Source organism: Delphinapterus leucas, chromosome 16 (genome assembly GCF_059928025.1).
Source record: "Delphinapterus leucas isolate spDelLeu-1000000601 "Yukka" chromosome 16, BTC_Dleu_Yukka2, whole genome shotgun sequence".
In the NCBI taxonomy this organism is placed as follows: domain Eukaryota; kingdom Metazoa; phylum Chordata; class Mammalia; order Artiodactyla; family Monodontidae; genus Delphinapterus; species Delphinapterus leucas.
Window position 1 is genome coordinate 7,807,825 of NC_143144.1, and position 27,397 is coordinate 7,835,221.

The 27,397-nt window shown below is 43.2% G+C and overlaps 1 protein-coding gene across 5 annotated transcripts in view; it reads left to right on the forward strand.

The window, feature by feature from the left end:
• Window positions 1-22,764, forward strand: part of MAP3K21 (mitogen-activated protein kinase kinase kinase 21) — a 74,334-nt gene extending 51,570 nt beyond the window's left edge. The window contains exons 12-14 of one of the 5 annotated variants that reach the window (XR_016388020.1): window positions 466-560; window positions 18,357-18,437; window positions 19,506-22,749. Coding sequence is in view for 3 of the 5 variants with exons in the window: in XM_089897423.1 (XP_089753549.1) it covers window positions 466-528 (63 nt within the window). In the remaining 2 variants the exon portion in view is untranslated. Of the gene's footprint in view, window positions 1-465; window positions 13,546-18,356 lie in introns of those variants that run through there. The other 4 variants (XR_016388021.1, XM_089897423.1, XM_089897424.1 and 1 more) reach the window with 4 other exon arrangements.
• Window positions 22,765-27,397: the final 4,633 nt, after the last annotated feature.

Here is a 27,397-nt window from a genome sequence, read left to right on the forward strand (position 1 = left end):
GGAAAGACTAAAGGAATTCAGTGATGAGCAAGAGAGACACCACCTGGGTACTTGGCTGCATGGTTCTTAAGATCTAGTAAGAAAGACATTGAGAAGCTAAGCGGAGCCAGCTTCATGGGTTCGGATTGGGCTTCACACTCAGGATGTCCCTGAGCTTGATTTTAATGCTTTGCTAACACTGTCTTGAAATCCTTAAGAAATTTTGGACCGGAACCCCTCATTTTTATTTTGCACTGGGCCCTACAAATTCTGTGGCCAAGCTTGACTACAAGTGAAATGCGGGTTATAAAAGGTGAAGTAGTTGCTGTTCTGGTAGCACTGGCAGAGCAGATCTAACCTGGGGGGTTCAGAGGAAGCAGCTGGAGGAAGTCAGGACCTCTGCTGGGTGAGAAGTGCTCCCTGCAGAGTCACTAGCTTGTGACTTGTTTCTGTTGGAACTTACCAGATTTCCTCTTTGCCTTTCAGCATTTTTACCATGGTCTGTGTTGGTGTGGATCTCTGCATATATCGTACTTGGAGTTTGTTTAATTTCTTGGATGTGTAGATGTTTTCCAGCAAAGGTAGGCTTTTCAGCCGTTATTTCTTCAAGTATTTTTTCTGCTGCTTTTCCTCTCTCCTGGGACTCTCATTACACGTATATTGCTGTACTCAGTAGTGCCCCACATTTCTCTGAGGCTCCGTTCATTTTTATTCATTCTTTTCTCTCTTTTTTTTTTTTTTCAGATTACATATGCTATATTGATTTCTCTTCAGGTTCCCTTATCTTTCTTCAGTTCCAATCTACTGTCAAGCCCCTCTAGTGACATTTTTCATTTTAGTTATTGTATTTTCAACTCCATAATTTCCATTTCATTCTTTTTTCAAACTTTTATCTCTTTATTGATATTTTCTTTTTGACCAAACATTGTCATCATACGTTCCTCCTTCAAGCATTTTTCTCTAGTTCATTGAACTAAGGTACAGTGGCAGCTTTCAAGTTATTAAATCTGAGATCCGTACCCTGTCACAGGCCATCTCTGTTGCCTCCGTTTTTCCCAGTGTATGGGTCACACTTCCCTGTCTCTTTGTATGTCTCACTTTTTGTTGAAAAGTGGTCATTTTAGGTAATACATTGTGGCAACTGTGTATCATGATTCCCCTCACCTTCTCTCCAGGTCTTGTTTTTGTTGTTGTTTGCTTGTTTGTTTAGTGATTTGCCTGGACTATTTCAGTGAAATCTCTTCCCCCACAGTATGAAGTCTTTGGTGTCACTCCTCAGAAGATTCAGCCTTGACGTGCACACAGCTACCTTGGGATGACACAATTTTAGCACAGCTCTCTTGGACTGTCTCTTCCTGTGATCTCTCTGTGAAGCTGTCTGGCTTCACTTGGTATTACAGCAAGCTGTTAGGCTTCCATAATTGCTGGCTGATTACTCTATTTTTTTATTATTCCCTGGGACACAAATTCCTCCACAGCCTATTCCAATTAATTTCAAGCCGGGGCAGTTTGGGGGCCGGTCTTTAAGGCTTGCTCTGACCCCAGGTGGGCTCTTTTTAGCTGGCTCTTTGCCTGATTCTATCTGGTGAACTAGCTAGACTATGATTTAGCTTGTTGCTCTTAATTAAGAGGTGTGGGGTTTTTTTGAGAGTTCCCTTAGGCTTGAACTTCCCCACACTCTGTTTCAGATAAAGTCAGTTGCTTTGATGAAAGCTTGGTAGTTCTGTTCTTGTGTAATGCGTCTGGCTCTGGGCAGTATATCTGGGCCGTGCTCTGGGCAGTATATCTGGGCCGTGCTCTGGGCCCTGGGTGGAGTGGTAACTTGTAGTCTCCTTGGCTTGCTTCTCACAGAGTAGATAGAACCTCTGCTCTCCAGGTGCACTGGTGTGAGGGCGTGTAAGAAGCCAGCATTCTCACTGGTGGAGAGCCTCCACCCTGTGTGGGGTGGCTAGATGGAGAAAGGAGCCCTTGACCTCTTAGGCACACTCCCAGGAATTTAGCCTCTTAAATATAGAGTTGGAGGGGATGAGAAATGCTGCTGTCCTGTGCCTGCCAGTGAAATAGCTTTTCCCTTGATTGGGAGCTGATTGGGGGGCAGGGAGGAGGGGGGGAGTCCTATGTTTCTAGCCAAACCTGATTGGAACGGAGCTTCTGTCAAGCTGAGCTCGGTCAGGGTGGAAGAGTAGGCGGGAGGGAGCAGGTCATAGCCCAGATGCCAGGTTCAACTGTTCTTAGCAAGATTTAGTGTTTTTTGTTTTTTGTTTTTTCCCAGTATGTGGGCCTCTCACTGTTGCAGCCTCTCCCGTTGTGGAGCACAGGCTCCGTACGCGCGGGCTCAGCGGCCATGGCTCATGGGCCCAGCCGCTCCGCGGCATGTGGGATCTTCCCGGACCGGGGCACGAACCCGTGTCCCCTGCATCGGCAGGCGGACTCTCAACCACTGCGCCACCAGGGAAGCCCTAGTGTATTCTTTTTGAACAAATATTTTGTTATTTGCTGTATGCGCTTAAGACAATTTCCAGAGACTTAAAAAGAAAAAAAATTTTAAGATAGCTTTCAGCAGTTGTGCTTGTTTCCTTGCAGAGTGGGTCCTCAGAGCTCCTCAAGCAGCCATCCCATAATGGAACCTCTTTAATATTTTGCAAAGCTGCTGACTAACTCCTGAAGCATTTTCTCCTGTTGGCTCATCTAAATTCATGTTGTTTATCTCATGGCTCTAAATGCATTTCAAGGCAAATCACTCTCAATTTTCCATCTCTAGCCCCGTTCCAATCTTAGAGCTCCATTTGTACATATCCTGCTGCTTACTTATCATCTCCTCTTGGATATTTAAGAGGGATTTCATCCTGAACACAGTCCAAATAAAACTCGTGATTCACCTCCTTCCCTAAATTTGCTCTTCTCTAGTCCTCTTCTTAGTAAACAGCACCAGCACCTGGGAGGTGGACGCGTCCGCTGACTAGTCTTTAAAGTAGCAGCATCATGGAGGATTCCCTGGTGGTGCAGTGGTTAAGAGTCCACCTGCCAATGCAGGGGACACAGGTTCAAGTCCTGGTCCGGGAAGATTCCACATGCCACAGAGCAACTGAGCCCGTGTGCCACAACTACAGAGCCTGCCAGCCACAACTGCTGAGCCTGTGCGCCACAACTACTGAAGCCCATGTGCCTAGAGCCCGTGCTCTACAGCAAGAGAAGCCACCGCAATGAGAAGCCTATGCGCTGCAACAAAGAGTAGCCCCCGCTTGTCACAACTAGAGAAAAACCCGCACGCAGCAACAAAGACCCAACGCAGCCAAAAATAAATATTTTTTTAAATAAATAATTTTTAAAAATAGCTTTAAAAAAAAAGTAGCAACATCATGAATGCATTTGTGTCACCCGTAGTTGTTCAATAACTAGTTACAGAATAATCGGATGAATTATTCCCGTTTTACAGATAAAGAAACTGAACCTTAGAGAAATCAAGTAAATCGCTGGATTTGAATCCAGTCTGAGTCCAGTCTATGCATTTAGACCACAGGAAAAAATGTTTCTTAAATGTTAAATAGTTGGTTTTTCAATCAATGTTATTGTTAGCATGTTGATCAAAGGAAAATTGAAAGAAAGTAACATAAACTATAGTTGGAATGGGACTTTGGGGATATTATTGTGAAGAACTTGGATTACTAGTCTAAAGATCTGGCACTGAATCTGGCATTAAGAAAAACAATTACAGGTTTTAGTTTGTAGTGTGTACTAGTCAATGTTCTCCAGAGGACCAAAACAAATAGGATGTGCGTACACGTATTTTAGAGAGAGGGGTGTTGATTTTAAGGAATTGTTTCACACGACCATAGGGGCTGACAAGTTCTAATTCTGCAGGGTGGGCTGGCAGGCTGGAGACCCAGGGAGGAGTTGATGCTGCAGCTGAAGGCTGTCTAGAGGCAGAATCCTGAGACCCAGGTGTTGGCAGGGTCGGTCTCTTCTGAGGCCTCACCCCTTGGCTTGTAGCTCTTCCTGTGTCTTCCTGTAGCCTTCCCTGTGTACATGTCTGTTTTCCCAATTTCCTCTTCTAGTAAGGACACAATCATTGGATTAGAGCCCACTCCAATGACTCAGGTTAACTGGATCACCTCTGGAAGGACTGTCTCCAAACACAGTCACATTCTGAGATACTGGCTATTAGGCTTCTGCACCCGTTGGCCTGCAAGCCTGTACTTGCCCAGCCTCGAGACTGAAGGAAGAGCCCAGAAGTCAGAGACAGAGACATCCATGGCTTAATGGATGTGGGGCATCTTACACATCTGAAGAAAGGTCCTGGAGCGATGCCACAGCATGTGCAGCAGCTGGCGGGCAGGACACTGCAGCAGTCTTGCCCCCCCGGGGGGGAGGGGGAGATTGCCAGTTACAGGGGGAGTTGACGTCAGCTTGGTTCATCGGTTACCAGGGAAACCAGCAGGGGGCATGCCCCTCATCGCCCCTCGGGCTAACAACCTTCATGGGGCAGATGACTTCCCTTTGATAAACTATCATTATCTAATGATAGCAGCAGGCAGGTGTGTAGGCATTCACCGATCAGGCTCTGTGATGAAGAGGGAAGGTCAGTCCGATGTGTAGGTGTGGGTTAGGCAGGGACTGGTCGCGCAGGAGATGGACGGATACCAAGAGTACAGCCATCTTGGGGGCCTGATCATATGGCCTCCAACATACAGATCTAGGTGGGGGGTGGCGGCAACGCAATTTGTTCCATAACAGACTGGAAAATGCTTCCAAATATTGAATATGACGGTGATGTGTAAAATAGGGGACTAGAGGCACTGATGTTATCAGGTCTTACAGAAAGAATAATGAGGAAAGGAAGCCCAAGAAATGAAGATTACAATCTCCAAATCAGGGACAACTGGCAAAAAAGAGCTAGAGGTCAGTTAGGACAGAAGAGTTATCCGATTGGGAAGCTGTGGGTCAATCAGAAATAAAACACTGAGAGGAAAATTGGTGCTCAGATAACATGAGGGTTTGGTGGCGGGGGCGGGGAGGCAAAGTTTGCAGTTCTGAGTGATGGAAAATTCTAGAGACATTCAGCGGTCGGGTGGAGGTGAAATGTGAGGCAGAGGTTGGAGTTGGACAGAGATTCTGTGGTCATTCAAATTCTGGTGATAGTTAAAGATGCTGGATGGGTCAGATGAGGAAGGCAAAGAGAAGAAACCTGAAGAAGGCTCTCCGGGAAAGAGTGAGAAATGCAGAAGGTGATGGAAAGAGGACGGATGGCTCACCTAGGTAAGAAACACCCAGAAGATTACAAGGCAATGGAAGATAACATAAACTCCCCAAATATCTTCCCTTAATCCATAACAATTTTTTTTAATTTATTTATTTAATTTATTTATGTTTGGCTATGTTGGGTCTTCGTTGCTGTGCGTGGGCTTTCTCTAGTTGCGGCGAGCAAAGACTACTCTTCTTTGTGGTGCGTGGGCTTCTCATTGTGGTGGCTTCTCTTGTTGCGGAGCATGGGCTCTTGGTGCTCGGGCTTCAGTAGTTGTGGCACACAGGCTCAGTAATTGTGGCACGCAGGCTCAGTAGTTGTGGCACATGGGTTTAGTTGCTCCACGGCATGTGGGATCCTCCTGGACCAGGGCTCGAACCCAGGTCCCCTGCGTTGGCAGGTGGATTCTTAACCACTACACCACCAGGGAAGCCCAATAACAACTTTTAAAGAACTAAATACTAAAAACTTTTTTAAGAACATAAAGCTAAACTTTTTAGGCTAATATTGTCTCAGAATTGCTCCATTCCCTAGAGCTATCAGCACTTCTTTCCCTCCTAACTGGAAGTGGATGCTCAACAATTTTATTCAAAGGAGCAGCCCTATTGAGTTCCGCCTCCCTGGGAAATCCCAAGGGCGCCAAAGGAGTCAAAGGAATGAGCATGACCATGACCTAGAGCACGCCCCTACTCATTACTCTTCCTCCTTTCTGTGCTTTGCTACAGTGTGAAGGAAGATACAGCATAAAGGCACAAATCAGACATGGTTCTGCATATGCCTAAAACCAGAGGACAGGGAACTAATATTATATTTTGCCATTATCTGATCTTAGACATTCTGGTTAATTTTCTAACCTCAGTGGCCATCCAGCCTCTTGCCACTCCCTTACCAGTGGCGTGTGGACCCGTGTCTGCAATGTCATTTCCCTCCTGGTGTCAGTTCATCCTGGCACTGTTTGCTAGTAGCAGGAGAAAGCCCCAGGGCACATCTGTAGAGATAGCCAGAAACAGACCGCTCATGAGGACATGTACCTAGGAGGTAGTTTTCTCCTTCTGGAGCACTGTCTCTCCAGGAAGTTTTAACTTAGTCTATTAAGGAATGTTTTCCACAGGAAATACATATCCAATGTTATTACATAAGTCTGTAGGAAAACATGTTATTTGAAAAAGAGGGCTTCCCTGGTGGCGCAGTGGTTAAGAATCCACCTGCCAATGCAGGGGACGTGGGTTCGAGCCCTGGTCCAGGAGGATCCCACATGCCACGGAGCAACTAAGCCCGTGAGCCACAACTACTGAGCCCGTGTGCCACAACTACGGAAGCCCGCACACCTGGAGCCCGTGCTCCGTAATAAGAGAAGTCACTGCAATGAGAAGCCCGGGCACCGCAAAGAAGAGTAGCCCCCGCTCACCACAAATAGAGAAAGCCCTCGCGCAGCAACGAAGGCCCAATGCAGCCAAAAATAAATAAAAGAAAAGAAAAAAGAAAAACAGATTACCCTACAAGAATACATTTTTTTAAGTAAGTTTGATCATGGGACTTGGTTGTGGGACAGCTCTAAAACTAGAAAAATCTCTACATTTTCTGGTTTAATAAGTATTGAATTTTTCAATAAACCAGGCCTTTTTCTCTGGAACAGGTCGTTATTTCTAGAGGTATAAACATGAGTCAAATCAATGGAGTTGGTCATAATTTTTCCTCCAATCTGTATTTTGCCCAAACTCAGCTGTTTCAAAAATTGAAGCATCCTGTTTGCCTTGCTTGCTTTGGGCTTTCTGCTTTCTGGACACTAGATGGTACTATATACATATTATTTCACAAGACAAGGACCACCAACCTAGCTTGGTTATTTGAAGAATTACAGCCAAATTTATACCCTTAGGAGAAAAAGGAAAAATAATGGATGTGCTTTGAGAAAGTATTAGAAAGATGAGGAGAGGGGAGGAAAATGATTTTCCAGCAACAGTTACAGAGAAACAAGAAGATGATCTTCACTTTTTTTTATTTTATTGAAGTGCAGTTGATTTACAACGTTATGTTAATTTCTTCTGTAGAGCAAAGTGACTCAGTTATACATATATATTATTATATCTATATTATATATTTTTTCATATTCTTTTCCATTATGGTTTGTCACAGGACATTGACTATAGCTCCCTGTGCTATACAAGGATGATCTTTATAAAGTGATCTTTTTTTATACATCTGTGCCAAAGAGGGAGACGAGCAAGGAGCTTCAGAGCTGTAAGCTAGGTCAGATCTCCAAATGTGTATCTCCAGCATAGGCAGGATTGAATCAAATATCTCGAGTAGTAGGTGCCCCACCATCATTAGACACTGAAAACAGAGTTCTGCACTCAGTGGAAGCAGAGCCAAGGTATCAACATAACACAGTCCTGACTATGTCGTTGGAGGTCTGAATCTATCCACGTCCGAAGTTAGCCCTACAGCAAGAACTTTCAGTTGTGTGATCCAATGTGTTCCCTTTTCACTTAAGCCAGCTTGAGTGTGTTTTACTCTGGCAACTGCAAGCACATTTGCAAGGCTATATCTGATGCACTGGGATGAACAGAGAACAAACTGGACAGAGTAAACAGTCAACGTACACATGCAGGAGTGAGTCACGCTTATGTTTATAACTTGGGTCAAGTGTTCAAATGTGACAAAATTATTCTCTTCAGAAAAATAGATGCTCAGGATATCCCGTTAGCTGCAGCAGGAGTCTTAAAGTGATTCTAGATACTTATAGGCTAGTAGATAGTAAGACGAATTGCTAAAGAGATTCTGCAGGTTTGGCACAAAATGCTCAGCTATATTCTATGTGGATAATTTGATGGAATTCTATAAGATCATCTTGCTGATGAACTTTCTCTCTTGCATAGGAATGCTTCAGATTTACTCCGCCCAAATAAAGGATTTTCTCATCTTTGAAGATTCTTTGTAGGTATTAACTTTCCCCGTGGTAGCAATAGTCACGAAGCTGGAGTCATAATTTGTGAACTCTGGGTCTGCTCTAGAGTTGAATTTCAACAGAACACTCAGGCTTCTTTAAATGATATTTAATTAGATAAATACATTGAATTAAAATAAAATTTAATGAAAGCGACAATCTAAGACAGCCTCAAGGAAACAGATAATTCATTTCTTCTTCTTTAGCATTTTCAGAGACTGAATACAGTTCAGAAATGTAACAGTTCATTTTTGTGGTGGTGATAGCCGATTTGCAAATGAATCGTTAAAAAAATCATTTCTTTCATACTTAATAGATATGAATTTAGTGAGTTCACATCCCTAAAAATAAGGACACTTTTGGGGACTGCCCTGGTGGTGCAGTGGTTAAGAATCCACCTGCCAACGCAGGGGACACGGGTCTGAGCCCTGGTCCAGGAAGATCTGGTCCGGGAAGATCTGGTCCAGGAAGATCCCACATGCCACAGAGCAACTAAGCCTGTGCACCACAACTACTGAGCCTGCGCTCTAGAGCCCATGAGCCACAACTACTGAGCCTGCACGCTGCAACTGCTGAAGCCCGTGTGCCTAGAGCCTGTGTTCTGCAGCAAGAGAAGCCACCGCAATGAGAAGCCCGCACACCGCAACAAAGAGTAGCCCCCGCTTGCCTCAACTAGAGAAAGCCCGTGCGCAACGAAGACCCAATGTGGCCAAAAATAAATAAATAAATTTATTTTAAAAAATAATAATAAGGACGTTTTTCATTCTGAAGCTTGAAAACTCCTTATTTTCCTTGAAGGTGCCCTAGCTTGCCTCTCTGTGCTCTGTTTATCTCTGTGAAGACCTCCTCTGAACAGTCTCACCCTCACTTCTCACCCTGTGATTCCCCTTCCCTCTCAGGACTTTGTTCCATCAGTCAGGTCCTTCCTTTTCACATTTAGTTTCTTTCTATCTGTTGAGTCTGCAATGGTTAATGTTATATGCATCAGCCTGATTGGGTCACAAAGTGCCCAGATATTTGGTCAAACATTATCCTGGGTGCTTCTCTCAATAGATGATAGATGATAGATAGATGGATAGATAGATAGATAGAATATATACATATATATTCTACTGGCTCTGTTTCTCTGAAGAATCTTGACTAATAAAGGATCCTTCTCTATCTTAAAAAACAAGAAAAAGAAAGAAAAAGAAAAGAAAAATGAGTGAATCTTGTTGCCTCTTAGAAAGATAAAATAAAATTTGTCATCTTACTGGACCCCAACACCATCTCTGGCAGTCATCTTCCTTTTCCCCATTTCAACTTCTCTCTTAGGTATCTGTGGTCTGTGGTCGCTCTCCCACTTCTTAATTGCTGGCTTTTGGATCCCTTACAAACCTGGCTTCTCCCCTCTCCACACAAACTGTAGCCTTGAAGGAAATCCGTGACCTCTGGATTGCAAAGGTCTGTATCCCTTTTCAGTCCTTATTCTTTTGGCCTCTTCTGTGCTAACATGGCCAATAAAAGGTTCCTTTAAAATTGCAAAAGTTTCCTTTCAGGAAATTTGAAAAGTTCTGAAAAGTGCAGAGGCAGAAAAACCTCACCTGTAATCACAATACTCAGAGATAACTCCTTGTTGGTGTTTTTGGTTCATCTTCTTCCTGTATTTTTTTCCCATAGTATACATACTGTTTGAGATCAAATTTGGGGTCATACTACATGTCCTTTGAACATCTGTTTTCCTTTTACGTTGCATATATTATGGATATTTCTCCATGCCAATAAATATTCTTCTGCAATAATTTTTTTCATGCCAGCGAATCTGATCATCATATTGATATAGTAAAACTTATTTTGGGGCTTCCCTGGTCGCACAGTGGTTGAGAGTCCACCTGCCAATGCAGGGGACACGGGTTCGTGTCCCGGTCCGGGAAGATCCCACATGCCGCAGAGCGGCTGGGCCCGTGAGCCATGGCCGCTGAGCCTGCGCGTCCGGAGCCTGTGCTCCGCAACGGGAGAGGCCACAACAGTGAGAGGCCCGCGTACCGCAAACAAACAAAACAAACAAACAAAAAACTTATTTTTATCTCTTTCCCACTCTTAGGTGTTTAAGTTGTTTCCATTAAATATATATATATATATATATATATAGTCAAGAAGACTGAAACTCAAGCAGGAGCAATGTTAACTAATGAGTTCTTACAGATTTCCTTGGAGAAGGAACAGCAAGGTCTGAATTGGGCATGGTGAGCTTTCAGAACCAACACACGTTCTCCGTCATTCTGTCCTGAGGTGAGAGGTGTATTTAACCCAAAGAGTATGGAGAACCTCCCTCTCAAAGCTGGATTAATCCTGAGTTGAGATGTGTTGGGAGCATAAATGATCTTGGGAGGTCCCAAGTGGACTTGGCATTGAGTAGAATATTTCTTCCGTCTTTGGTTAAGTCTTCTATTGAGGAACATTCTGTCTTGGAATAGATGAGAGCTTTTATAAGTCCTGCGAATGCTATCAGATAGAATTTTAGCAATCTTGAAATAGATAGCTCTGGGGGAGTACATTTCCCTCTCTGGGCTTCAGTTTCCTCATACCTAGGGGGAATGTATGTTTAGACATTCTCTAGGATTCCCTCCTGTAATTCCATGATCCTGTACACAGAAATGAATGAAGAAGTTCTCCTTCTGTCTTGTCCACGTGGATTACCACGACAGCTGCCCACGCCCAATAAGCATGTCTCAACGAAACATGCAGTCACGGGCCATGGAATACCTGGTGGGAACTAGGTCTCCACAAGAGGAAAGGCTAAGTGGATAAGGAACAGACTTTGTGGGAATCAGAGGGAGCCAAAGTGCTGAGTTTTATCCGATGCAAAGCAAGAAGGAAATGAGTCATTTGCAGGGTACAGTAAAAAATCAATGGAAGAGTCCTAGCTTAGAATCAATAGGCGTGAAATTGCAGGAAATTGTCCTTTGTTTAAACTAGGATTTTTCAGCTTCAGTACAATTGAAATTCTGGGTCTGATAAGTCTTTGCTGGGGGTTGTCCTGTGCATTGTAGGATGTTTAGCAGTACGGTTAAATGCCAATAGCACACTCTCCCACAATTTGACAACCAAAAATGTCTCCAGGTATCTCCTGGTGGGGTGGGGCAGAGTGGGGGCGGTGACAAAATCTCCCTTCCCCTTTTGGGAATCACTGCTTTAAACTTAATCGTCCTTAGCAAATAGGGATCCGACCAGTCAGGAAGGAATTCTTGGAGAATTTAATTCTGTAATGAACCACAAAGTTAAAGTAAAATGATAGAAAAGGGCTTAATTTTTGTAAGTAAAACGTCTGGTTTATAAGAGCAAACAGCATGAAATTATTTCCAAACAATTTAGATTGTCTTTTAATAATGTATGACAAATATTCTTTTTTTTTTAATTTTTAAAATAAATTTATTATTGGCTGTGTTGGGTCTTCGTTGCAGCACGCAGGCTTTCTCTAGCTGCGGTGAGTGGGGTCTACTCTTCATTGTGGTGCATGGACTTCTCATTGCGGTGGCTTCTCTTGTTGTGGAGCACGGACCCTAGGCACGTGCGCTTCAGTAGTTGTGGCATGTGGGCTCAGCAGTTGTGGCACACGGGCTTAATTGCTCCACAGCATGTGGGATCTTCCCGGACCAGGGCTCAAACCCGTGTCCCCTGCATTGGCAGGCAGATTCTTAACCACTGCACCACCAGGGAAGTCCCAATAATGTATGATAAATAATCTTTAAAAGAGGTGCTAACATTTGACCCTTGAAAATAATTTAAATAAGATCTCTTGCAGGATGAGGGAGGAACATAAACGACTATAAGTGTTTCAAGTAGAAAGGGATTTAAGGGAATTAGGTTCTTACAAAACTGTTGGAAGGACAGGAGAAGTAAAAGTTGGGGATCTACACAATCTTTCAGGTCCACCATTGCAGGCTTGGTTACAGCCAGGGCATAGCTTCTGTCACCTTTCGGTCAGAAATCTGCAGAAAGCCTCTGCCCATGTCCAAGAGACAGTGTTGATCAGGTATCTCAAAGACACTGATCTTACGCAGAACCCGTATTTCCACAGCGTCTGATGGACAAAGTGGAATGGGTTCTAACTCCCTTCTAATTCCTAAAGCTATCATGAGTCAATCTCATTGGTAAAGTTATATTTAAAACCTTCCTATCAAGAAGCCTAGAGAATACAATTCCCAGGCATCCAGCTGCTATAAGACAGGAGAGACTATAGGAAGGAGTGGGAATGCTGCTGGCTGCAACAGATAATATCCAACACAGAATTCTTTCTCAACTGTTTTGTTTACTGAATTGCTCAAACAGTATATTTCCCAGTCTTTCCTGCTCCTTGACTCTTGGGCCAAAAATTTTCCCAAGCTTCTATCCATTCACGACACTATTCAAGCATATGAACTCAAGTAGTTCAAATCAATTACCTGGAGAAAAGAATAATAATGGAAAAGTTCTCTAGTGATGACTAATTGTGCACAACTACAATTAGATCTTTAGTTGAAGGCGTTTTGAAATTGCTTTAAGCATGTAGTTAAAGGCATGAACAAAAGTGGTTATTTTTCTTTAAATTTCAAAATCTAATTAGTCATCTGAAAATTGCCATGACGTATGAAAGCTTTCTGTTGATCTTTTTCATACTAGTAAGTTACCACAGGAGGCATTTTCCTAGCATTTCCTTAAAACAGCATCACCAAAAATATCTCTTGCCAGAGCCTCATTAGGTGCTGTCATTTGTGGAAGAACCATCTCTGGGTGTTTATCAGGCTATTACCCATAATGTTAGACAATCTGGTTGTGTCTTTGCTGGCAATGAAGAGCCTATTGAGGAGGCTGGGGAAGATAATCATATGCAAGGTTGAGAGATACAAGAAGATCACTCACACAAAGAAATGTCAAGTTGGGATTTATCATTCCCTAGGCTCCAATTGGCTCAAGTGATGGGATAGAATTCACAAAATAGTTTCAGAATGAAGATTTATTCCAATTTAAATACAGAAAGGAAGAGAGAGAGAGAACATAATATTTTTAAATGGGAAAAGACTTCTTTTCCTCAAAGAAGATGTAAGAACTCCTGAAAGCCTTCAAGTGTGCAGAGTCCTTGATTAGTATAACCCTGGTCTCTATACTCTTGTCTGTATTGCCTATGGTGTTTAACATAGGCAATTTAAAGAGTTAGCAGAGGCTAATGAGAGCAATAATCCACAAGACTGTTGCTACTAAAACAAATTTCTGTATTACTGGATACCTCTAGGTACTTAGAAATTTCCATTTACAATGGACAGATCATCCAGACAGAAAATTCAGAAGGAAAATTTGGTCTTAAGTAACACATTAGACCAAATGTGTGTGTGTATATATATATAGAGAGAGAGAGAGACATTCCATCTAAAAGCAACAACAGAATACACATTTTTTCAAGTGCACATGGAACATTCTCCAGGGTAGATCACATGCTGGGCCACAAAATAACTCTTGACAAATTTAAGAGGATAGAAACTCTATCAAGCATTTTTCCCCAGCCACAGTGGTATGAAACTAGAAATCAGTTACAGAAAGAAAAATAGGAAACAAACACATGGACACAAAACAACATGCTGCTGAAAAAACAATGGGTCAGTGAAGAAATCAAAGAGGAAATCAGAAAATGCCTCAAGACAGATGAAAATGGAAACACAACTTTCCAAAATCTGTAAGATGCAGCAAAAGCAGTTCTAAAAGGGAAGTTTATAGCAATAGAGACCTACCTCAAGAAACAAGAAAAATTTCAAAAAACAACTTAACGAAATTCCTTTCTAACAAAGGAATTAGAAAAAAATAAATAAATAAAGCTCAACATCAACAGAAGGAAGGAAATGATAAATATCAGAGAGGAAATAAATAAAATAGAGACCAAAAAATATAATAGAAAAGATCAGTGAAACCAAGAGCTGGCTTTTTTGAAAAAGTAAACAAGACTGATAAACATCTAGCCAGGCTCATCAAGAATAAAAGAGAGAGGACCCAAATAAAATAAGAAGTAAAAGAAGAGAAATAACAACTGATATCACATAAAAGCAAAAAGTCTTAAGAGACTACTCCAAACAGTTATATGCCAACAAATTGGACAACCTAGAAGAAATGGACAAATTTCTAGAAACATTACAACCTTCCAAGACTGAATCAGGAAGAAATAGACAATCTGAATGGACTATCACGAGTAGTGAAATTGAATTTGTAATTAAAAAAAAAAAAAAAATCCCAGCAAGCAAAAGTCCAGAGCCTGATGGTTTCATAGGGGAATTCTACCAAACATATGAAGAAAAAAGCTAATAGCTATCCTTCTCAAACTATTCCCCAAAATTGAAGAGCTGGGAACACTCTCAACTTCATTCTGTGAGGCCACCTGATATCAAAACAAGACAAGGTCAATACAGAAAAGGAAAATTAAAAGCCAATATCTCTGATGAATATAGATGCAAAACTTCTCAACAAAATATTAGCAAACTGAATTCAACAAAATATAAAAAGTATCATACACCAGGATCAAGTGGGATTTATTCCAGGGATGCAAGGATAGCTCAGTATTCACAAATCACTCAATGTGATACCCCACATTAACAAAAGAAGGAATAAAAATCACATGATCATCTCAGTAGATGCAGAAAAGTGTATTTGACAAAATTCAATATCCATTCATGATAAAAACTCTCATCAAAGTTGGTAGAGAGGGTATATGTTGGTATATCTCAAAATAATAAAGGCCATTTATGATAAACCCACTGCTGACATCATACTCAGTGGTGAAAAGCTGAAAACCTTTCCTCTAAAATTACGAATAAGGCAAGCATGCCCACTCTCACCACTTTTATCCAACATAGTTTTGGAAGTCCTAGCCACAGAAATCAGGCAAGAAAAAGAAATAAAAGGCATCCAAATTGGAAGAGAAGAAGTAAAACCATCACTATTTGCAGATGGCATGACAATGTATATATAAAACCCTAAAGTCCCCACCAAAAAACTATTACAACTAATAAATGAATTCAGCAAAGTTTCAGGATACAAGATTAATATACAGAAATCTGTTGCTTTTCTATACACTAATAACTATCCAAAACCTAGAAAACAATCCTGTTTAAAATCACACCAAAAACAAAACAAAACCCTATGAATAAACTTACCAAGGAGGTGAAAGACCTATATTCTGAAAACTATAAAACATCGATGAAGGAAATTGAAGATGATACAAAGAAATGGAATGATATCCCATATTCATGGATTAGAAGAATTAATATTGTTAAAATGTTCATACTGCCCAAAGTAATCTACAGATTTAATGCAATCCCTATAAAAATATCTATGAAATTTTTCAGAGAACTAGAATAGGTAATCCTAAAATGTATGTGGACCCACAAAAGACCCTGAATTGCCAAAGCAATCTTGAGAAAAAAGAACAGAGCTGGAGGTATTACACTCCCTGATTTCAGATTATGCTACAAAGCTACAGTAATCAAAACAGCATGGTACTGGCACAAAAACATAGATCAACAGAACAGAATAGAAAGCCCAGAAATAAGCCCACACACTTATGGTCAATTAGTCTATGACAAAGGAGTAAAGAATATATAATGGAGAAAAGACAGTCTCTTCAATAAATGGTGCAAGGAAAACTGAACAGCTACATGTAAAAGATGGATTTGTGACATAACTTTCCCTCTTTTTAAAAAAAAGTCCTCTTATATTAGAAAAAACTCAGTTATTGGGGTATTATATTTATTCCAATAATTTAAATTTAATTTATTTTTATCGCTGTGATATTAAAGGTACTACCTCAGTCACCCTTGGAGCTGAGTATAAAAGTTGGCATCATGTTGGCTTCTCAATTGCTTGATTAATACAGAATATTTATCAAAATAAAATACCAAAAAGCCTGGCTTTGTCTCAAACTTGATTTTCTTATACCAGAAGCACTATTTAATGAGACACTTAGAATTCCATAACACCCACCATGGTGCTGTCACAAATGATGCCACTGTTAGAGAAGATGAAAAAGATGAAGTAGAAGAAAGCCAAGTGAGAAACACTCTCCTCAAAGGAATGCAGAGGAAGAACTTGAAAAGAAGGATGGAATTGACCAAGAAAGCACAGAGGGAGGGAAAGGGGAAGGGCAGTCGGTGCTCTTGTTAATCTGTTGGTAAATTCCAAATGTTTAGAGTGTGCTTTGTATACCAGGGCTATCTATGGAATTTCATCGTCTAGGAATACTTTGGGGTAGGAGTCTTCTCATGCTCGATAGTATATCAAGACAAATTTTAGCTGAGAACTGAGGCAGTATGGTACTTCCTTGACTTGTTTTGCAGTATTTCCTTTCTCTAATTACCTAATTATAGTACATTCTTTCACCAGCCTAAAGACTCTCAACCCAAATACTGATTCCTGGCAAACTGTGCTCTCAGCGAGCACCAATGAGCATCTACTAGGCACAGGCTCATGAGGGCTCCTTCTGAAATGAGAATGGCCCTTGTTTGTCAGTGCTGAGCACAATCTCCCCAGATGTCTGCAAAATCTTTTATCAGATCATTTAAAATTGCCTGAAATCTGGATAAGTAAGGCACGTATTATTAGTTGCCAAGATCCACTTATTTGGGAATCACTGAGCTTTTGAAAGAAAAACAAATGTAGTAAATAGGCATGACCCAGCCTAAGTTTCAGTATCTTAGAAACTAAACCCACCAGAGTGAGACAGACTGAACAATTTCATTTATCAATCTGGACTAATACCTTTATCCAAAAGAGATCCTTCAAGTTATACCACTTAAGATAAAGATTATGTCTATTCACTAAAAGCACGCAGTACAGTAAGTCTGCTCAGTGGTTTAGGGCAGAAGCACTGATTTTACATGTATAATTTCCTTTTGAAACCAGAAAACACGCCTTCACTGTTTTTTAGTTCACATCCCCGCAAAAATCAAAATTCATAAGATGGATAAAAATCACGTGGGTGGCTCTTTGCCTTACAAAAACATTAAGCCTCAGAGTTATTTTCAATAGTGAAATTCGCTCTTTTGTTCCGGCTTCCCTTAAAGGTGTTTACCACTTGAGAGGAAAACAGAGGCCACTCCGGTTTAGCGGGGTTGGGAGTTGGAGAAGTTACTGCCAAAGGGAAATTAATCAACGGGAAGACAGAGCAGGTCTGGACAGCTAGAACAATGAACTGCCGTATACACGTGCAACGAAATGTTAATACTGCTCTAGTGATACAGTGAACCTTCCTAAAACATGATGTTATCCTGTTTAAAATCTTTGGTTCAAAATCTCAGTGACTCCCCTGAGGTCCAGAATTTGGTAGATGTTCCCTTAGCAGCAGGGGCTCCTTCAGTACCAGCTGCTGCTGCTTTGAGCATGTCTCCACGTCTCTCTCACTCCCAGAACTCAGGGACACGTGTCTCCCCCAACCTGCTCTGTGGTTACGTGGCTCTGGCCATCATGCAGCCTCTTACCTCTGCCTGGACTGTCTTTCCTACTTTCTCTCCAACCCCGGCCTCAGTCTCCTCCCTCTCCTGCTACCAAAGTACACCTTGTCCGCCTGATGAACTCCTACACATCCCTCAAGAGCCAGCTTAAGGATTCACTTTTCTGCAAAGCTTTCACTCACTTCCCAGATCTGATCCATCATTGTAGCCAGGGACTGAGGGTCCCTGAAGAGAGTGTAAAGTGGGATGATGACTTTCCAGTAGTTTCAAACCAAGCTGAATCAAGAAGAATGTTGCTCTGTTCATGACCTTGCTGCCTATGGAGAATTCATGGTAAGCTGTGTTGATGAGGACCCAAGGCTGTTTGGAATCCAATATCTTGAAGAATGGGCCTTGAACAATGAGTGTATCAGGGCTTTCTCACAAAAGGAGGTGAATAGTATTGAGAACAAAAGTGATTTCATTTATAACGGAAGAGGGAGAAAAATGAAGATGTACAGGTGGAGATGCTATAGATATTACTATTTACCTAAGTTTATGTTCTAAAAGTAGCCAGATAAGTGGTGGAATCCTCTACTTGACTAAACAAGCAAAGAGATCGTTTCATATTTGTAACTTCAAAGTATATTGATTAACTCATGTTTTGACCAGATGATGGTAGAGGTACATTTCTCTCTATTATCTATCTCTTTGGTGTTTCCAGAGCACTCTTACATTATCACTGTTGTCCTTTCATTAGTCTGCTGAGCTGTCAACGTGATGAGGTCAGAGTTTTGCGCACTCTGGTGTCTCCAGCGACTAGCAGAGTTTTTGACATATGGTAGGTATTTGATAAGTATTTATGGAATAAATTGATGTGTATATAATGTCATAGTTTGGTTCCTCTCATTTACTGTTGTGTCTCTAGAACCTAAAACAACATCAGCAGGTTGGATGCTCTCAGGAAATATTTCTTTTTTTTTTTTGCTTTATCTTTTTCTTTTTTTTTAACACCTTTATTAGAGTATAATTGCTTTACAATGGTGTGTTAGTTTCTGTTTTATAACAAAGTGAATCAGCTATACGTATACATATACCCCCATATCTCCCCACTCTTGCGTCTCCCTCCCTCCCACCCTCCCTATCCCACCCCTCTAGGTGGTCACAAGGCACTGAGCAGATCTCCCCGTGCTCTGCGGCTGCTTCCCACTAGCTATCTATTTTACATTTGGTAGTGTATATATGTCCATGCCACTCTCTCACTTCGTCCCAGCTTACCCTTCCCCCTCCCCATGTCCTCAAGTCCATTCTCTATGTCTGCGTCTTTATTCCTGTCCTGCCCCTAGGTTCTTCAAAACCATTTTTTTTCTTTAGATTCCATATATATGTGTTAGCATACGGTATTTGTTTTTCTCTTTCTGACTTACTTCACTCTGTAGGACAGACTCTAGGTCCATCCACCTCACTACAAATAATTCAATTTTGTTTCTTTTTACGGTTGAGTAATATTCCATTGTATATATGTGCCACATCTTCTTTATCCATTCATCTGTCAGTGGGCACTTAGGTTGCTTCCATGTCCTGACTATTGTAAATAGAGCTGCAATGAACACTGGGGTGCATGTGTCTTTTTGAATTATGGTTTTCTCAGGGTATATGCCCAGTAGTGGGATTGCTGGGCCATATGGTAGTTCTGTTTTTAGTTTTTTAAGGAACCTTCGCACTGTTCCCATAGTGGCTGTATCAATTTACGTTCCCACCAGGAAATATTTCTTAAACAAGTGAATATAGTAGAGCTGATCGTCTCTAGCCCTCACCTTTGACGTGAGGACATACTGCATGTCATGAGCCTAATACAGTGCCTGGTATGCATTAGCTACTCATTGTGTGTGCTTTTTCTTCTTGTCAGCTTGGAGAAGCAAGCTGAGGTGTTCTGGGAGAGGAAAAAACCCTCCTAGTTAGCATACAATGGATCCTCAGAGGGAATATGGCTACCATCAAGCCACCAGGACATTTATCACCTGATAGACGTATGCTTATCAGACCCTTAAAATGCTGTTTGATAATTGATGTCTATGATGGTAGAATGGTCCAGCTGAAAAGGCGCTGCGAACTCACCTAATCCATCCCTCAAATTATACAGGTGACAAAATGGGGCCTCATGAGCATCTAAGCAACGGGCCGTGAGTCCAAAGGTGTGTTGGTGCCGAGCAGGGGACAAAACTCAGGCCTCTTGTCTCCCAATCTGGAGCTCTTTCCATTCTACCAGGTTGTTGTAACAATAATTTGTATCAATTAGAAGGAAGATATTAAGGCTTTTTTTAAAAAAAAGAGAGAGAGAAAAAGCCATTACTTCTAAATTTTTAAAAGAATGTTCTTTGGTTTGGGGAAGGCTGGAGAAGGACACAGCTGTGGGATCAACAACATACATTGAATTTTAGAATTCCTCATGTGTTTACAGATTTCACCATGAACCAAAAGTGGAGTGATTACCGGTTAAAGATACTGAAGACCTAAGTCCAGGAAATTCCGAGGTGCCAGGTGTTTGATGGGATTTCAGAATTGGTACCTCTCCTTGACCATCCACAGCAGGATCTGAGGTGTGAGAACTATTTGAGAGCAGAGGGCCTCGTTTGGTGTAGGAAGGGAAACGATCCACAAAGGATCTCCTGATCCCCCTGGCGGTGGAGGGCTGGCTCCAAAGGCAGACAAAGGATGTCTGAAGTTCTCCTTGTTGAGGGGCAGAGCAGAGAGGTTAAACAGGTGGTTTCTGGAACAAAAGCCTGGAGTCTGAATTCCAGTTGTACCACTCACTCATTTATCTTGGGCAACTTTAAAATTTCCAAAGCTTTGATTTCCTAATGTCAGAGAAGGGGACATTTCCCCCTCTACCCCTCTTGAGTTCTTGTGGCTGGACTAATAATAAAATTGACACAAGACAGATTAACAGGAGAAAAAGAAATGAATTTTAATTCAGGCACATGGAGGTCTCAGAGAAATGGGACCTAAGAAGCGGCCAAAGAGGACAGCTTTTGTACTTTTTAGACAAAGAAACAATAAATTTGTGAGGAACTGATGGGACAAAAAAACTGAGGTTTTGGGTGCCCAATGAGTGAAGAATCCAAACAGAGTTTGGGCTTGGGGTCAATTGAAGAAGGTCACAAGTTTGTTTATAGAGGCTTCTCGGCCATCTCTGGTGATAAGGGTGTCCTTCCATCTCCAGATGCAGGGAGTACACCTTTCACCTGAGATATTTATTTCCTGCTTTCAGGGAGACAGAAAGGAGGGTCAGAGTGTCCCTCTTGCACTGGCCACTTCTTCAGTCACTTTAATTCAAAATAATCAATATGCCATGAGGCACATTTTGGGGTGTCCTACCTGGGGCCCCAACACTAACTTGTAACATGGGTATGATAATAATAATAATAATGTTTGGGGAGTAATTTATCACAGTGCCTGGCACTTAGGATAAATTATTGAAAACTTTTAGTTGCAAAATACTTCATATGCATAGACATTTCTGGAAAAAGATCTAGTCAGGAAAGCCAAGCTCCACTCAGCAGGAACTGTTTGTCAGGGTTGTGCCTGACCCACTGGAGAGGAAAGGGCCTGGAAACTCTAACTTCCTATGATTGGATGGCTCAGCAGGTAACTCAGGGACAGTTACTAATGCCACACTTTCCTCTTCTTTGCCTTCAACAAAACACTGCCATTCGTCTCCCCCACCTGGAGGGCAAAGCTCAGCTCCCTGGTTTGCCATCCTGGCTGGTCTCTAATGCCCTGGGAGAGCTTAATGGGCAAACACCCAATCTCCCTGGAGTTCTCCTTCACCCAACAAGAAATAAGAAGGTATCATTCCTTCCTGGAATCCCAGCGTTTCTGGATCTGCATTTTCCACGTGCCCTCCAGGCTGGAAAGCAGGGCTGTCTTTGAAGCACTGTCCATTTTATAATAGATAACATCTCTTTTTTTTTTTTTTTTCCGGTACGCCGACCTCTCACTGCTGTGGCCCCTCCCGCTGCGGAGCACAGGCTCCGGATGCGCAGGCTCAGCGGCCATGGCTCACGGGCCCAGCTGCTCCGCGGCATGTGGGATCCTCCCGGACCGGGGCACGAACCCGTGTCCCCTGCATCGGCAGGCGGACTCTCAACAACCACTGCGCCACCAGGGAAGCCCTAACATCTCTTTTTTAAACGCCTGTATTCTCTCTCTTGCATGCCAGGCCTGGTGGGAAGCAAACGGCCTCCCCGAAGGAGACAAGCCCATTCTCCAGTTCATGTGCTCCCAGAGCGTCACAGAGCCCTGCCTGTCCCTCCTGAGCGCCGGTTCCCCAGAGACACAGGAGTAAAAAGGGAAGTCACTTGGTGTCCTATTTCTTAGAAGTCTGAACAATAGAAAGATTTCCTGTGAAACCAGCTGAGAGCTAAATATTCTTGGAAAGGGCCTACATGAGTCATATTTGCAGCATCTGGAGAAGAACACTTCCGTGAACCCCAAGAAGGCACAGGTGCTTCAGAGGGCGGGGGGAAACAAGTATCAAAGTCGTCATAGGGCTGTGTCACAGGGACACTCTCAACATTGGCTCTGGGCACAGAGTAGAGTATGTGAAGTTTGTTGTGTGTGTGTTTTACTTGCTAACTTTCCACCTCTGTCCCAGAGAGCCTGTGAAACCACCTAGCAAATCTCTTCATTCCTGGAGGAAAGCAGTTAATAAATGAGTCTTAACTCAGTCTCTTGGTTTAAAATGAAATCAAGCTTAGCTTTGTCATTTTCCAGGGAGATTCTGGATTTTAAAAAGTAATTTTTAGGGGACTTCCCTGGTGGCGCAGTGGATAAGAATCCGCCTGCCAATTCAGGGGACACGGGTTCGAGCCCTGGTCCGGGAAGATCCCGCATGCCACGGAGCCACTAAGCCCGTGCGCCACAACTACTGAGCCTGTGCTCTAGAGCCCTTGAGCCACAACTACTGAAGCCCGTGCGCCTAGAGCCCGAGCTCCACAACAAGAGAAGCCACCGCAGTGAGAAGCCCACGCACCGCAACGAAGAGTAGCCCCCACTGGCCGCAACTAGAGAAAGCCCGTGCGCAGCAACGAAGACCCAGCGCAGCCAAAAATAAATAAATTTATTTTTTTTTAAAAAGTAATTATTAGCGAGAACATGCATAATTCAAAGGGAAGGACTCATAAAGGTGGCACTTCCAGCCACAGTCAGGAAGGTGTGTGGCAGCGCCCCCCAGGAGCCCCATCCTTTCCGCACACACGGTTGCTGGATGTCCAGTCTCAGAGACCAGGGCTGTGGACAAAGGTGGCTTTCCCCCTCTCTCCTCCTCTCTTTCTCTGTAAAGTAGCTAAACTTCCTTAGTACTGATTACTCAACAAAGAAGATAGAAACTGCATTTTTTGAAGACCAAAACCTGGCCCATTGGTGTCCCTGTTGGGTTTGATCTTGTTTCCCTTCTTAAATGTAAGATTTCCCTTGAAGGAAGGGGGCATTTGGCCTCCAAGGCTACTCTAAGGAAGAAATCTTCAGCAAACGATGCTGCTATCGAGCCCGCAGCCACTGCAGCCAGCCCCAACGGTGCACCCCGAGAGCTCTCAGGATGGGACAGAACAGGTTACCCGTCCGGCAGCTGAGGTACATATCAGAGAAATGATTTCAATGAGCCCAGACTCTTGCATCTGCCCATACAGAGAGAAGCACTACATTCATTAACTTGAGATGTCTGGTTTTCTTTAATTAACTGTAATTAACAGACGTTCTGACTCCCTGGTCTTTGTTGCAAAAACCCCTGTATATCCTGGCTCCGCCCTGACCTCTTCGGAGCTATCCCTCCAGCTATCTGAGAGGGTGTCTCCCAGGCCTAAGTTCTCAGCAAGTCCACCAAATAAAACATAATTCTCTACTTTTAGGTTGTGCAGTTTTTTCCTGTGGACACTTCCTTTTTCTCAGAGTTTCTGCAGAATGTTTTCTCCAGGAAGACTTCACAGGAGTCTGGTGTGAGCCGGCGTTGAAGGTAGGACCAAGATTTCTCTCTGTCTCTGCTCCCTTCATTTAAAACAAGCTTGGCCCCTGAATTGCTGGACTTTCTGGCCTCTCACCCTCACATCCCCCGAATCCTGTGCAGTTGTTCTACTGCGGAGGCCCTTCTGACTCTGCCCAGACTTCTCTCTGTGGGATGCCCTCCTCCCTCTCCCCTGAATAACTCCTAATCGTCCTTCGCTACAGTGCTCAAAATATGTGCCACACAGTGACTTCCCTGGTGGTCCAGCAGTAAAGAATCCGCCTTCCAATGTAGGGGACACGAGTTCGATACCTGATCGGGGAACTAAGATCCCCCATGCCGCAGGGCAACTGAGCCCGCATTCCACAACTACTGAGCTCGCATGCCTCACCTAGAGCTTGCGTGCCACAAACTACAGAACCCATGCGCCCCAATAAAAAAAAAAGTGTGCCACACACCACCTGCTGGTCTAGGGCAATCCGTTAGTGGCTTGTGACGAGATAAGAATGTTAAATGACTGACTCACTGAGCACACTGTTTAGTTCAGTTCTTGCTCTTTCTCAATGAAGGAAGCAGTGTGTGGATTTACCTTCCAAAGCAAGCTCCCTTTCTGGTCACATGTTGGCCTGCCTGAGCCCAGGATTGATCTGTTCTCCTCTGGGAAACCTCCAGCAGCCCCTCCATGCCCACCTCATCTCTCCCTTATAGGGGAGCAGAATTTGCCACCCCAAAATGTGTCTCTTTGGCATAAGGATTAATTTAGGCTGATTATTTTTTTAATTATTAATTTATTTTTTTATGGCTGCATTGGGTTTTCGTTGCGGTGCGTGGGCTTCTCATTATGGTGGCTTCTCTTGTTGCGGAGCACGGGCTCTAGGCACACGGGCTTCAGTAGCTGTGGCTCGTGGGCTCTACAGCACAGGCTCAGTAGCTGTGAAACACGGGCTTAGTTGCTCCGCGGCATGTGGGATCCTCCCAGACCAGGGCTCGAACCTGTGTCCCCTGCATTGGCAGGTAGATTCTTAACCACTGCGCCACCAGGCAAGTCCCTAGGCTGATTATTTTTAAGAGACAGAAGACTCAGGAAGTCTCTCTTTTTCCCTCCCTCTTAGCTGACTAAAGAATTTGGATAAAGGGTCAGTTCCCAGAATAGAGCTATCTCCAGAGGTATCTGCAAAGAACATGGCCTAGGTGTGGTGGGGAAACACAGCAGGGCTTAGAGATCAGAGTTCACTCCGTGTCCCATTGTCTCTGCCTGGCCCAGCAAACATTTGTTTGCAGAACATTTGCTTTTTCATCTCCATGTCAATTGCCTTCCTCCCCTTTCAAGTCCCAAATCCCTGCTCTTTAGTCTTTAGCTGAAGGTGGTGTTTAAGGTGAGGGCTTGGAGCATTTTGGAGAGTTACTCAGTTCTCCTGGGTCTCTGCCATGCATACATCTTATTAAACTTCTGCTTGATTTTCTCCTGTTCATCTGTCTCATGCCAGTTAATTCTTAGGCCAACCAGAAGAACCTAGAAGGGCAGAAGAAATTTTCTTCCTTCCTGACACCCCACCTCACCCCACCAGTGTCAAAACACCTAGCAAACTCTATTGGAATCATCTATTTTCCCCAAGTTGTTTATAAGCATTTTTAAAATATCTGGGACTTGACACCTAATGGATGCTTAGGAGATATCTGTTGAATGAGTCAATAAATGACTTTTCAGTGTTTTCAATACTAAGCATTCATTCCTTTTGTACGGTTAACAGCCTGGATGAGAATTTCTTTTTTTTTTTGGACACACCACGTGGCTTGTGGGATTTTAGTTCCCTGACCAGGGATCGACCCCTGGGCCCTCAGCAGTGAAAGTGCAGAGTCATAACCACTGGACCACCAGGGAATTCCTTGGTGAGAGTTTTTAATTAACTTTTTATGCAGTTTGGGCTATTGTACTTTCTGTCTTCCTAATATTTTAAGCCTTAACTAGGATTTCAAAGACAGAATAGATTTAGCCTTTCAGATAAATTTACCCTTTCCACAAATATCACACAGGAACCAGAAATGGGTTAAATTATGTTCACTTGAACCCCCTTTGATTACCATCGGCTTAAGTTGTAAATATGGTAGCATGGAAGGCAGGACGTTTAGCTCTCACACCCAGGTTGCTGGCTCTGTCTCTGCCCGTCTCCACTCTGGAATCTGCTTGGGTTCTTGGTTATGCCTTCTCTCCACTCAGTGGTTCCTCGCTCAGGCCGTAGAGGAGCGACAGTGATGCAAAGATTTATCCTGTCTTGGTGCTCCCAGGACACTCCTTATTTCCTGCTGAAGCCTCGGTTTCCTTAAACAAACCTCTGGAGCTTTGGGCGCTGTGAGACACAGCTGCAGCTTGGCTGAAGCTGCCATTTCAAGTGTGTTTGTTTTCTCTCATGCTTTGCTTCCTTTGCTCATGAAAAGCCTTCCCTCTGATAAACAATAGGTCACCTAGACCCCTAAGTTTGAGAATAACATACACTCTACCCACGGTGCCTCTCCACCAAAAATACAGTGGTGGACAGAAATAGAAAACTCCCCAAGAGAAAAATAAAATGGATATGAGGAAGAGCTAGTTAACCAAATTCCTGAGCCTCTGCCTTTCAACACAAATCTATCTGCTCATGTCTTTCTCCACGCGGTGCACATTCGTCCCAGTGTATCGGGTGGGTGGGTGTGTGCACGCATGTGTTTTAAGTAAATACTCCAGGTGCATTTATAGACTTTTAAAAATAAATTTATTTATTTATTTATTTTTGGCTGTGTTGGGTCTTCGTTTCTGTGCGAGGGCTTTCTCTAGTTGCGGCAAGCAGGGGCCACTCTTCATCACAGCGCGTGGGCCTCTCACTGTCGCGGCCTCTCTTGCTGCGGAGCACAGGCTCCAGATGCGCAGGCTCAGTAGTTGTGGCTCATGGGCCCAGCTGCTCCACGGCATATGGGATCTTCCTGGACCAGGGCACGAACCCATGTCCCCTGCATTGGCAGGCGGACTCCCAACCGCTGCGCCACCAGGGAAGCCCCTAGTCTTTTTTGTAACTTAACTCCCCCCAACCCCTAACCTGACTGACACCTACGCATTTGAGACTAAAACACCCAGAAGAAATCTTGAGCTGAGCACCCTAATGAGACAGGGGCTGCCTGGGTGGTATTTGACTCCATATTATAAGACTAATTCGATAAACTTAAATTTCTACAACCTGTTTCAGGGAGGAAACTAGCTTTCCTTTGGAATTGGCCTTCGAGCCAGAAGGTTATTACTTGACTGTTGGCAGCCTTTGAACTGTTGGCAAAGGATGTTTTCCTTAGCAACAATTATACAAATCTGACATGCACAGAGTGTTTTTAAACTGTATAAAGTACTTTCATTTTCATTATCTCTTTGAATCCTTCCCAACTATACACAATTTAGTCGTTTTAAGGGTGAAGCATTTGGGGACTTCCCTGGTGGCGCAGTGGATAAGAATCCGCCTGCCAATGCAGGGGACACGGGTTCGAGCCCTGGTCCGCAAAGATCCCACATGCCACGGAGCAACTAAGCCCATGCACTACAACTACTGAGCCTGCTCTCTAGAGCCCACGAGCCACACTACTGAAGCCCACGCGCCTAGAGCCCGTGCTCCGCAACAAGAGAAGCCACCGCAATGAGAAGCCCGCGCACCGCAATGAAGAGTAGCCCCCGCTCACCACAACAAGAGAAAGCCCTTGCACAGCAACAAAGACCCAAAGCAGCCAAAAAAAAAAAAGGATGAAGCGTTTGAGACTCAGAGATTTTAGGTATTTTGCCCCAA